Source organism: Diadema antillarum, unplaced genomic scaffold (assembly GCF_040938485.1).
Source record: "Diadema antillarum isolate AM-2024a unplaced genomic scaffold, OU_Dant_1.0 seq00000059_RagTag, whole genome shotgun sequence".
NCBI classification, from domain to species: domain Eukaryota; kingdom Metazoa; phylum Echinodermata; class Echinoidea; order Diadematoida; family Diadematidae; genus Diadema; species Diadema antillarum.
Window position 1 is genome coordinate 2,411,844 of NW_027271164.1, and position 14,280 is coordinate 2,426,123.

The window sequence follows — 14,280 nt, forward strand, 5'->3', positions numbered from 1 at the left end:
TAAGGATTACGAAAATGAAAATGTCAAGAGAGACTTAAAACATGCGATTCAAGCAAACATTCACTAAGACATCAATGACAATGAAATCAGAGCGAAATGCTAGGTTTCGTCAGTTTAGAAGAGAGTAGGGTTAAGTAAACAATTGACATTGGTATCAATATTTTTTTACGGTTTCTAAGTCACGATTTTCATACAAATGACATTATGTAAGAGAATAATCGCTCACACAATTCAATAATCTTTATATGTTGAAAATGGTTTTGTTCCATTTACGGTTCTTTAGGCAACATAAGTATGTCTTCAGATTCGTACACATCATTCTTAATGAAATAGCATTGTGACTTAGTTCATGAACAAATGATTGATAGTTTGTAGTATAAAATTGGCTTTTAAACTCATTCACTCATCCTATGATCGAAATGCACTATCGAATGTTAATGTTTCCTTTTCTTTGAAAAAAATACCCGGATACTAGACTAATAATGATTATACAGTTACTGTAGATGAAATCTAGGATGATGATTAGCATAAACGTCTCTCTTTTTTTTTTTTTTTTTTTTGGCTAGATGTATCATTATATACTTTTATGGGAGTCACTTTTACTTTAGCTTTAACCTTATAAACCTGTCTAGTAATAAAGGAGGTAGTATCCATTTCACTATGTAACTATTAACTAGTAACTGCTTTGGTACCAGCACAGTGGGTCCACGGGCAGTTTGTTAATGCCTTTCCTTTAAAGAGTGTTAATACATTTCATAAACACAAAACCTTGTGTTTTTAAACATACGTACTACTTCGTGTCGTTACTATACGTATTATGATCATTATTATATCATCACTGTTAGATTAAGTGTTACCGCCATTTTCTCTAAGTCATGTGATAATCTAACATTTTATTTTTTAGCATTCTCTTAAAGACGCAGTGGAACCAGGCAAGATCACATAATCTCTGCTGTTATCATTCTATCTGATCAGGCATTTACCATTTATCAGATGTAATCTTATCGCCGTGGGGTGTCTTATACAAGAGCTCACTGGCTAACTATTAAAGTATGATTTTATGTTACGTCTATGAACACTAAACTAAAAATCGATTCAGTAATTCTAAAAATTTGAAAGATTATTAAACTGTTCAAAAAGCGAGTAGTCAACAAAAGAAGTAGTTCTTCTTATTTCCTGTGGCTTTGCTATTTTTTTAAAATAAAAAACACCTTGCCATATCTATAGAGGGTATTACTACCTTGTGAACTGATGGCTAGTCATAAGGAAGAAAACATGAACCTCTATAACTATTAGCAACAGCATTAACGAGAACACTTTGCAAAACGGCCCTATCGAATCATTAGTCAATAGTTTTTAGCAACATGTTCATCTTAACAGTGTTGAGTAGAAATCATGCTATCAGGAAAACACCCCTTATGTTAGGATTATTGTTAACAGGTCAGTCGGGAAAGTAAGTAATGACCTTACAACGACAAAGATTAGAACCCGTAGTTACCATAATTCTAACGATTACTATAGGTAACGATAATGTTCGTCATAGCATGGACACACAAGCAAGCTTCTGCACATAACAGGTTTTGTGTTTCTAGGTCAAATCGATGAAAATTCGTTTCATCGACAATCATGCATGAGAACTGCATTACAACCAAAAGAACAAAACCAAACGGACAAACAAACGTTTGTAGTTTCAGTATGTAAATGTAAAAAATATTCAGATATAGGAACATCCTGTCGAAAATATATCAAAGTGTAAACCTTTGCTCAGGAAAATCAATTTCATGTATATTCAAACACTGACAATTTCCAAAGAAAATAGCAGATGCCGATAAACATTTTTCCTAATGGAAAACAGCCTACCTTGTCCTTCGCAAGTTACTGCCAGGGTTGCTATGAAAGCAAATAAAAGGAGCAGCTTCCGCCTGTGCCGGCGAACTTGGTCCACAAAGCTATACATGACGTACAATCTTTGTGACAGACCGAGCAAGCAGATTACTGAGGAGACTTTGTGCTGGACAGACCTTTACGCCAGCGCCTCTCCTCTCTGTAATAGCCCAACTGAACCAACGTCGAGATGGACTTCTCGCCATCGAGTTTTGTACCGCTGCGCCATGACCTTGGAATCCCTTCTTCAGGATGAAAACTACTTCGTAGACGAAAATGTATGAGCTGTCTCGATGTTTTTCTCTCCTCTTTTTTTCCTTGTCAGACAAGTTTTTGGGTCTAAACAGTGGGTTTCCTGTCACAGCTGTCATTCTAGTTACAACCAAGTGCAAGGAGACTAATTTGGTTAACCTCCGCCACATTATGACATAGCCCCCGGGATAAGTATGGCTTGGGAAGACCCGCCGCCTGAAGATATCGGGTGTTTCACTGGGAAATATGAGCTGAGCAAGCAATTGTTCATCTCTGTCATCAACACAGCATTCCTCGACAGAACATCCAACGAGGATGAGAGTCTGAGTGGTATTTTTGTGTGAAAGTGATTATAAAATCCTCATGAAATTGACTTCTCGGAGAAGATGAAAATAACTCTGGACAAATCTATTGAGAAGTATCTTCCGTTCGCAATACTTAATCACACCGTTTCATTATGAGAAGAACATTACATGATAGAAAATAAAGCAACAACATATTCCTCTTTTCTGTTACATGTAAAGTTACAATGAACTTGAAAAATTGAACAAATCAAAATTTGGGATTCGCTCAAATATTTTCTTCATATTTATACGAATCGTATATCTTTTTTTTCTGTCTATATCATTGCAGATTTTGTCTTTGTGCCTTCAGGATCCACACTCTGCTTAAAGAAAATGAATAGTTTTCCACTCACATTATAGTACTTCTTAGATTCCTCTGTAAAGCCAATCGTTTAACTTTATTGGTTAGAGCCCAAGTATAGTGGGTGTCCAGTCTGGGAAACTGTTCGTATTTGGTGTTTTCAATAAATAACAAAGCCTTGCATATATTTTTGATGTTGATGATGGCTGAAATGGATTGTATTGTAATGCTGTCAATAGAATGTATAGTGATGCAAGACAACTGTCACTCATAAATTCTTCTATTACCTTTCGACTACTAGTACTGCACATATACATGCTTCGGGGATTAAACTGTTCCGCGTGTTTTATTGCCGAAACATCTTTTTTATTCCATTTAAAAGAGGTATTTCACTTTGAAATCACTACTAATATATCTGTAAAAGAATGTAAGGTATAGCCTGCATCTGCCATATCTTTGCTTGATATGTTCTCTCTACTGTGTATGATGTAACTCTTTACTGTTCTGTTTTCTGTGATAGTGGGATTGGTACACATTGACATATTAAATGCGACTCCATAATACTCTTAAGTGGGAGATGATGAGTTTGATTTCCGTCAGATGCGTACATCCTTAACCCTTAGTGGGAAACTGACAAATAAAATCCAGGGTAATACTAAGATGATTTTTGATTGACTAAACGACATAACCTTCATCATTGCCGTTCTTATTATCACTTTTTATACCACTATCTCCTCTTAGCTCGAAGAGACGTCCATAAGTGTCTTTGAATTCGCAATTACCGGAGGAGAAAGCCCGAATAAAACAGCAAGTTACCACAATTTTATGGAGGTAACAACATTTATAATACTGACTACATTGCAAGTTCTGGGATGTTTCATTTCTTGTCAACATATACTACAGACGACTCCCGTGATAACGGACACAATTATAACGAAATTTCGTTATAACCAAGTGAAAGTTCAGGTCCCGCAATTATCATCTTTAAAGTCCATGACGCAAAATTTGCTTACAACGAACACGGTTATAGCAAAATTATTGTTATAACGAAGTCATTTCTAAGCACCATTGGTAAAGAAAGACAAAAGGAATGTGCTCCGTTGTAAAGAAATGCTGATCGCTTACGTAGTTACATAGAATAATAACTAAAGCAAACGATTCTTTGCTTATAAACCGCCAAGTGGTCAACATGGAAAAATGTATAGCATTATCAGTTTATAGTCTTGCTTTCCTGCTCTGTCTCTTGCAAGGTATGCTTAGGTTTGCTGTCAAACAATACGTACCAAGAAATTCACAGTGAAAATACATGCTTGTAGTTAGATTTTCCCTCTTTTTGCATTCTAAATTGATAATTTGGTATTGCCATAAATTATAATATCTTTACAACGTTTTCTCTTCTAAAGCCAAAAGGCCTACTATAGGGCCCATTACACATTCATGTTGACTTTGACAGAGGAAAACCAAACAAACGGGATAGTAAATACCTTCATTAAAACTAGACATTATATAAATTGGATGCCATTTTTTTAGATCTAACAAAAACATTGATATCAGTCTCACCACTGTGAGTATCATGAGGCAATGATGAAATTACTATGACTATCAAATTACGATACAGTTTATACCTATTTGACCTTGATATAGTCTCTGTAGCAGAATAAAGAAAAGCGTTTCGTAAAAGAAAAAAAATACAATCAAAGAGACTTCTTTAACATTTCTAAATACACGCACAAACACATACACACAGACGCATATAGAGTATGCTTTCAATTTTGCTTGAATGAAAATCTCTTGATACCTTCAATCTTGAGTTTGTCGTGTAGTTGCATGCGATTTCACAGCGTGTGGAGTTACGTGCTTAGTATGAACTTGACATACATTCCACTAGACAATAGACAGTAGACGATGTAAGTCGGACCTCAAATTGACACACACACATGCACCCATACAACCTAGCAATAGGTACTTGTGGGAGTACCCCGTTGTTTTTTTTCCCAGAGACATAAACTCCCACAATCTCATTTTACCTCCATAGTGCCTGACTGAATAAAGCGAAAATTAAGATGGAACCCCCACAATGTATCTCTTGTTCCTACCCCCCCCCCCACACACACACATCTTGTTACTGAAACATTCCAGCCCATCCAAATTCAGGACTTCAGTATATGCTTTTCTCAGACCAAAAAAAAAAAGAATAATAATAAAAATACAAATAAAAAATACGCCCTGTTAAACTCTGAGTTCGGGTGCAATCCTTATTCCGAAAACTCGTCAATTCGAAAATGAAATAAGGTGCGTTATTCCGAAGGCTCGTAAATCCGACAAATGAAATAAGGTACGTTATTCCGAAACGCACAAATTCCGTATTCTTTCATGTTCGCTATTAAATCCGAAAATGAAATAGGGCTAGATAATACGTGCATTTGTAGCGTTATTCTTTAAGCTCATTGTACCGTTCGTTCATCCGAAAATGAAATAAGTTTCACATTTCAAGTTCAATAAGATTTATTTCCAGCAAATATGATTATGTATAAGTACAAATAATATGCGTTCAATTTGAAAATGTAAGGATTGTAATTAATTCGAAATTAGATAAGATTCGTTGCTCCGAAGGGTTGATAGTCCGAAAATGAAATAAGATCCATAATCTGATATTTCTTCTTCTTTTTTTTTTTTTAAAAAGGTTCGTTCACCCGAAAATTAATCGTTGTCGCGAAGGTTTGATAGCAGGAAAATGAAGGTTCATTATTCCGAAGGTTTGTGAATCCGAAAATGAAATCGTGAGCCATATTTGCCTAGCGTTAGACTCATTGGCCTTATTTGTTTAGTGTCGAACTCATGGGCTCTATGACTCGTGGGTTGTATGACTCATGGATCTTTATTCAATGACGAACTACGGTGGGCCGTATGGATCGTGGGTGTATGTCTCGTGGGATGACCCCGCGCCGTAGATCAAGACTCAAGATTTGATTTTATCTGGGCGATTGCAGCAATTGCAATCGATTTTCGGACTAGCAAACCTCTTCATTTTTTGAATTAACAAATCTTATATTCCATTTTCTGAGTAACGAATCTTATCACATTTCCAGATTAACGAACCTTCGGAATAACGAGTCTTATTTCATTTTCGGATTTACGAACTTAAGGAATAACAAACCTTTTTTTCTCAGCCTAACGGACTTTTTGAACAAGATCTCTACTTCATTTTCGTATTAACGAGCTCGTTCTCTTTTTTTGACTACCTGGTAATGAACCTTCAAGGACAAGTTCACCTTTATAAACATAAGGATTGAGAGAATGTAGCAATATTAGTAGAACACATCATTGAAAGTTTGAGGAAAATCAGACAATCCGTTCAAAAGTTACGAATTTTTAAAATTTTTATGCAGCAACCGCTGGATGAGAAGACTACTGCAGTGTATGAATAACTTGCGTACAACAATATAAGGAAAATATAAAGAGAATTTCACAAAATTCCATCTTTTGATAAAAGTACACATTTCCCTGACTCGTTACCGACAAATGTTATGGGCAATATTATTCCCCCTGCCTTTAGAAAGAGGCAAGTCAAGAGCTCTTTTATTATGCGAAAAAAGTGAAAATATGTTGAATTTTCTTTTACATTTTCTTTATACTGTTGTACGCATATGACTCACAAGCTGTAGTAGTCTCCTCATCCAGCGGTTCCAACACAAAAATTTTAAAAATTCATAACTTTTGCATCGATTGTCTAATTTTCCTCAAACTTTCACTGATGTGTTCTACTAATATTGTTGCATTCTCTCAATCCTTATGTTTATGAAGGTGAACTTGTCCTTTCAGTTTCATTTTCAGACCAAGGAACCTTCGGAATAAGGAACCTTGAATTTTCAGAATTATGAAGCTTCCGAAAACGAACCTTTAAAATAACGAATCTTCGGAAGAACGAACTGTAACGAAATCATCAGCCAAAATGTTATCTGTATAATATTTCGATATACAAACAATCAGGAAAACTGACATCATCAACCTATCTGATTTGAACATGTAAGGCCAAGTAAAAAAAGAAAGTAGTTTCTCGTCCGGGTTTTTTGAGCAAGGCGATGAGGGAGGTCCTTACTATTTGATATCTTACTATTTTTTCGAGGATTGTCAAAATGAAAGTAATATGTGTTTCTCGTCCGGTAATTCTGAGAAAGGTAACGAGAGAGGGCTTTACTATTTTCTATATCCAATTTATGAAATGAAATATCACTCCGGTAGCTGTGTTATGAGAGACCAGGTCCCAAGTGTATGTCTTGCCTGCACTATGTGCATTTTCAAACAAATAGATATTATGTACCATACTTGAAATGAAACTTCATGCATGCAGAAATACATTTGCTTTTTCTTTCCACTACAGATGTCGAAGGGAAACTGGCCATCTTGATACTGGTATTTAGTGCTGTAATGGCATTTCTGATACCAGTGTACTTGCGATTCTGATGTATTGTGCTATTAATTGAAACAGGGATAAAACATGTCTTTCAACAAGTGTACGACTAAAATGAATTCCATGATATTCAAAACACTGCTTTATTTATCATTTGTGTTTGTGACTTTTTGTGTCCACACAGCTGGTATGTATCTGCATTTCTTCACAGTATTGTAGCACATTCAACTGGAAACTGGCTTGTACAATTGCAGATGGATGTCAAAATGATACTGATATGGCATTATAGCTTTAAACATTTAAAGATGTTTCTTCATGTTCTAAAAAGACATTCGATAATCACTCATCATTTGGATGATGAATGATTGTATACCAAAACTACATTATTATGTAGTAAAACATGTACCTGTGCTGGTAAGTCACATTCTCCCTTCATTTCTTCCATGGCCATCATTACAGTGCTACCAAGAAGCAGCAGTGATATAAACCACTTATCATTTGAGTGATGCACAATTTTATACCAAATCTGCTTATATTGCTGTTTATGCATGACAAGTACAATGTATACCAATTTAACTACACTGTGACTGTATTCATTCAGTCATATCAAGGGTATGGAAAAAAAAACCTGTTTAACATAAAATAGTGACATTTATGCATCACTTGTTGAACCTATGAATCCAACCATTATTTCTGGAAATGCATAGCATTATTTTTGCCTTTCAACACAACACAAACTTACTGAGTTAGATCTTTTCTCATATGAAAACTTATTTGCTCAAGGATTTAAAATGCCGCAGACAGTACTGCCAATTGTCAACCCTGTGAAACAACCACCTGATTTCCTTTTTACTGAAAGACAGAATACGAACCAGTTGAATACTAAATTCACTATCTAAAGCCGTTCGCTGTGCACACGTGCGCTTGAGATCGGTTCTCTCCATCACTCCACGATTTTTTTATTTTTCCAGCTCCAGAACGCATGCTATGCTGGCTGGCTGGTCTCCTCTACTACAGTGAAAACCCCGTTATAACGAGTTCGGTTATAACGAGAAACCGCTTATAACGAGGTAATCGCGTCGGTCCCGTTTTCCTTTGCGTATAAATGGCAGAACGTATCGGTTATAACGAGTTCGGTTATAACGAGATTCCGGTTATAACGAGATTCCGGTTATAACGAGGACAATTTCGGTAAATCATGATAAAGAAAAACATAAGCAATTTGATCGGATATAACGAGGTTCCATTTCTTGACCAAATTGCCGCTTTCAAACACGCGACAAATGAAACCTTGGAAACCGAAATCTCGCTATCCACGTCTTTTCCCGTATTGCAGAGAACCGTTCCTTCCATGTTTTCTTCTTAATCACGCGATAAGACACAGGAACACCTTCCGATATTCCTACTAAATTATTAAACATAATCGTCCGATTTTCTTTTTCACGAGAAACGCGTGCGTGATAATATGAGGTCAGACCACAGCGCAACGAGAAAAAAATAGATAACGCATTCAAAAACTTTTCATGTGATAGCGACAATAAAATTGTGACCAAAAATGGACAATTGGAATGCGTGTGCAACTCATCATTATATCCTTTCCAATTTTAGTTCCGACTTCCAGTTCTTTTGCTGGTTTTCAGCAAATATGAGTTTGGATGATTAAAGCCGAAATAATAAAATCATCGCCCCGATCCCGCCCAGTGACAGTAGCGTTAAAATAGTTGAGTAACGCATGTTAACCTATACTTAATCGGTGTTCAGAAAAAGAAGCAAACGCATTTATTAGTTTGAATAGATCTGGATTTGTTCATTATCATTTAACAAATGATAATTTAAATATGAGTGTGTATGATCAAAGCAGAAATAATTAGTGAATTAATCATCGCGATCCTGCCGGGTGACAGTAGAGTAAAAATAGTTGAATAACGCATGTTATGCTACTTAATCGGTGCTCGGAAAAAGAAACAAACGCATGTATTAGTTTGAGTAGATCTGGATTTGTTCATTATCATTTAACGAATGATAATTTAAATATGAGTGTGTATGATTAAAGCCGAAATAATTAATGAAATCATCGCGATCTCGCCGGGTGACAGTAGCGTAAAAATTGTTGACTAACGCATGTTAACCTACTTAATCGGTGCTCGGAAATAGAAACAAACGCATTCAACAGTTCAAGAACGGATGTACAAAACGCGAAGAGATTTTCGGAAGAAAATAAAGAACGCATTTTTAATCCCTTCGAGGGCAACGGTCATACATTGTATAAAATTACAGCCAAATGATTCATGAAATTATCGAATTCCCGCTGGGCACCAACAGCATAAAATACCTCGCAAGTTAGCGGTAAACAACGCACGTATGTTACTCTGAAATCATCGTGATCTCGCCAGGTGACAGTAGCGTAAAAAAAGTTGAATGACGCATGTTAACCTAAATCAGAAAAAGAAACAAACGCATTTATTAGTTTGAATAGATCTGGTACAGATTTGCGTAAACAGGATGACAACCTCCCACATTCAATCCTGTCGCATATTTTCAAGAACGGTCGTACAAAACGCGAAGAGATTTTCGGAAGAAAATAAAGAACGCATTTTTAATCCATTTGGGCGCAACAATCATACATTGTACATGTGTACAAGATTACAGCCGAAATGATTCATAAAATCATCGCATTCCCGCTGGGCACCAACAGCGTAAAAATACCTAGGAAGTTACGGTAAACAAGGCCTGTATGTTACTCTATATATTTGCCCCCATATTTGCGATGGTGTTTAGAAAAAGCTTAACAAACAAGAATTACTATAAAGAATTAACTTCATTTCAGCCTCTATTTTTATTCACAAATAATCTCTCTTTATCCTCTCAATAATAACGCTCAATAATTGTGTAATAACAACGCACAGGATATGTTTAAGTTTCATTGATGAGTATATGACGTCATGCTTATGTTTTTCTTTGTTTTTGATGAGTACGGTTATAACGAGGTACCGGTTATAACGAGGTAATATTGCCGGTCCCACGGACCTCGTTATAACGGGGTTTGTGGTTACATTGCGCAATCAATCTAGCAACACATGAAGCGGGCAATAGCACGAGAGAAATGTGCAGAAGATGCTCAATGTCCTGTCTACATCACGACGTACCGAGTGCGCTGTACATCACATCCCAGGCCCGCCCGCGATCCAACTACAGTTCAACTGCTTTGTGGGTCATTCCGTCATTCCTTCTTACCGAGCTCGCAGTGTGAAATGCATGCGTTTACATACGCACTACAGAAGCTACAGCTGTATAAGTACGTGTACTATAAGGCGTAATTAGAAATGGGACATCACGATTGGTAGATGAATTGTCGATTTTTTTTTTTCGGCGGCCGAAAAAATAGTAAATATCAAAAAAGTCGATGCGGCAACTGAACATCGATGCGGGCGGCGAGCGGGCTGGGACGAGAATTATAAATTTCTTGGTATTTTCAGCGCCATTTTGAAAATAGTAAATAGTAAAAAAATCGATGCGGCGGCCAAAATCGATGCGCGCGAGGACGAGAAACTGGTTTCTTTTTTTACTTGGCCTAAGTGCAAATGATATTACCCTTTGGTTCAACGTGTTAACATGTAATCGACCTTTACTGCCGTTTCAAATATAGTGAAGAGATCACTTTAAGTATTTCCAACTCGTAGATTGCCCTGGCATGAAATGACAAACTATTTCAAAGACATAGAAGGCAGATCACACATTAAAAGGAACGATGGTAAGACAAACACGATCATGATAACAACCATAATGGGATCCCCAAAGGGTTTCTTATGCTAATATACTTAAATGAAGTCAGTCGTAGACATTAAGAGGGCCACAGTTGCAGTTAATGACGGACAAACAAGAACACCCTTCACTGATAATATCATTAAATCGTTACATTTGGATATTATGTAAAAAATCAAGAGTAACTGATCGCAGACTACAAAATTGTCCCATCCCATGTAAGTCAAATGTAATGTTGAGTCAATTGAAAGGACTGATGCCTCTCAACTTTTTATCCTTTAAACAAGCACAGAGATGAATAAGAAGACAAGGAAGTATACCTTCACTGCAAGAATAGAAAGCCAGGGATGGAAGAATTTCCAATTCTGTCTTCGAAGCATTTCCACGTCCTCAAAGTAGGAACTCTGTACTTGGGGAAAAAGAAAGAATAGAAGAGAAAGTGAGTGATTGTAGATGAATAAAGAAAGAGAAAGGAAAAAGAATCGGGAGTGAGGATGAAAAATGCAAAGCGAGGACACGGTAATGTCACTCCCAATCAGCGGGGAACGTGTTATCTTGATGAACAGCAATGACATCGCCGTGAGACACCCGGAAACTGCCAAGAAGAGAGAAAAGATTCTCCACCACTAGGTATCAAAAGTGCTTGCTCAGCTCTTTGGAGAGAAGAAAGCTTGCTAGGTACAGAATGCTGAGGCTAGCACGATGAGAGATGCTGGTGTTGTTAATCCGTCGACCGAAGGAAATTGGTTTTAGTTCAGTACGTGCAGGTACAGGTGTAAGAATGTCTATAAATACGAAACTTTTCTGTGTTATTATTTTAGTAATAGAATAAATGGATTGTGTTTATATATCTTTTGTTTCCTTTTCCTTTCTTTCTTTTTTGCGCGACCGAATGGATCTAAACTTCAAAGCCTATTTGCTACAAACTGTACTTTTCACGTCAGGTGGTTTAGGTTTTTGAAATGATGTGGGATATATCATCTAGAGCTTCAAAAATTATTTCAGTCTCTGTTGGGTAATCTACTAAAGCTAGGCATTGCTCTGACACACAGAGGCACTGTTTTTTAATAGTCTGTCTCCTATGAACTAGTCAATTGTTCACTGATCAGACGACGGGAAATGAAAGATCTTTGCGATACCGATGACATTAAAATCGCTGATAGTCTTTTTCTGCTTTTGTTTCATTCAAGATCAATATCACAAGTTTCATAGCCGTTCAGACTGCTGCCTTAGACTCCCTTCTTTTGTTGTTCTCTTTGGTAAAATCATCGTGCCGGTTGGCCATTAGATTGTATACAGTATAGCAATGCCACTTTGCACTAATGACTCCTTTCCGTTCATCTGGAGTCGAGACATCTCAATCTTGTGCTATGGTGTCTTCATACGTTTTTCAAAATAAAAAAAAGAACAGAACAAATGTTACGATAAATCACTGTTCAATACTTGTGTACTTGTGTACTTGCATCGAAGATGAGATTTTTCCCCTTCTGTCATATTAACGACTCCTTCGTCTCAAGGGAAGACACGTTACGTGTTTCTTCTTTTTGTTTAGTTTTGTTTTATTTTATTTTGCTTTGTTTTGTTTTTCAGAGAAAATTCCAGCTGGGAAGTTCTTTGTCATTCCGTGATACCGAAAAAACGATTCCACGGAGATCTATCCCATCCCCCCCACCCCAAAAGGAACTTACAATCATCTTTTCTCGAATACAAAAGGCTATCTTATGTGCCAATGGAGATTATGATGAATAGTTTCGAGTCAATACCAAGTAAATAGCATGACAAAAGCGATATCTAAGCGAAAAATTTGAAATATGAAATAAGGTCCGAAAAGGTTTGAAAATTAAAAAGGATTCATTACTCAGAAAGTTGAATTAGATCTGTTATTTTGAAGGTCCGTTGGATCGAAAATGAAAAAGGTTCCTCAGTCTGAAAGTTCGTTAATCCGGAAATGAAATGCTCGTCAGTTCGAAAATGAAATAAGGTTCGTTAGTCTGAAAATGAAAAAGGGTTCGTTATTTCAAAAAGCGATTTTTTTTTTTGGAAGATCCGTTGGATCGAAAAAGAAGAAAAATATCGTTATTAGTAAGGTATATCCGAAAATGAAATAAAGTTGGTGATTCTAAAGGTTCGTTCGTCCGAAAGTTGGTCAGTCAAAAATGAAATAAGGTTCATTATTCCAAAGCCATCCGGTTCGCTAGTCCTAAATTGAAATGAGGTTCATTAGTTTGATAATGAACATAGGGTTCTCTGATCCGGAAATGGAAAAAAAAAAAGTTTGTAGCTTCGAAGATCCATTGAATCGAAAATGAGTGAAAACTTGAGAAGGAAAAAAATCGTTAATCCGAAAATGAAATAATGTTCGTTAGTCCAAAAATGAAATAGGATCTCTTAATCCGAAAAAGTTTCGTAATTACGAGAGTGAAAAAAAAATCTTTTAGAGGCAAAATACGTCGTTTTAAATAATAATAATAATAGAATGGTAGAATATTACGAGACGAATTTGGTAAGGTGTCAGGAGAGGATACATGGGGCCATCCCCAGAGCTAAGGAAGACATCCACTAGTCATACTACCCACAAGTAAGACATTAATAAAGAAGAAACTTCATTGGTCATGCATCCAAGAGTCATACAACCCCACGAGTCATACAGCCCACGTGCTACACACCAAGAAAAAGGCCTACGAACTATTCTAAAACACTATCTCGTGTCTAGCTATAGACAGTAGAGCTCTTGGGCCTATTTTCCCTGATGTCAAGCTCGTGGGCCTTGTCACAGTGTCTAGCTCGTGCGCCACATGACTCTTGAGAAATATAACTCATGGGCTATCCGACTCGTGGGGGCGTAGGGGATAACTCGTGGACTGTATGACTCCTGGGTGTCTACACTGTTTACGTGCACACGATACACGTGTACACTTTTGTCAAGAAGTGGTATAAAGATCAAGAATCTTGATTTTGCGCAATTGCTGTCTGAACGAGTGGTTCGCCACAATACAAAATATGATAGTAATGGTAAGAATGATGATGATTATGATTACGCATGAATGGAAACATTGAAGGCAGTACTGATGATTATAATTAATGGTATAAGCGAAAATGAACAATCATTATCATGATAATAATAACAGTTATGTTTGTATTTCATTTCATAATAAGTATCATCATTATTGTTAGTATTTCATCATTGTTATAATCATCGTGTAGGATTTTGAGAGGTATTACCTTTCAATTTGTTCTCATCCCTGATATATGTATTGTGATATATGCAATAGATCATTATAAATGTTATAAGCAGCACCATTTACAAATCATGACGTTATACATGT

General features: G+C 36.5%; 1 protein-coding gene across 1 annotated transcript in view; it reads right to left on the minus strand.

Annotated features, from left to right (window-relative positions):
- Nucleotides 1–2,065, minus strand: part of LOC139725821 (uncharacterized) — a 65,271-nt gene extending 63,206 nt beyond the window's left edge. Inside the window, exon 1 of the mRNA XM_071636902.1 lies at nucleotides 1,861–2,065. Coding sequence (XP_071493003.1) covers nucleotides 1,861–1,957 — 97 coding nt within the window. The 5' untranslated portion in view covers nucleotides 1,958–2,065. The remainder of the gene's footprint in view (nucleotides 1–1,860) is intronic.
- Nucleotides 2,066–14,280: the final 12,215 nt, after the last annotated feature.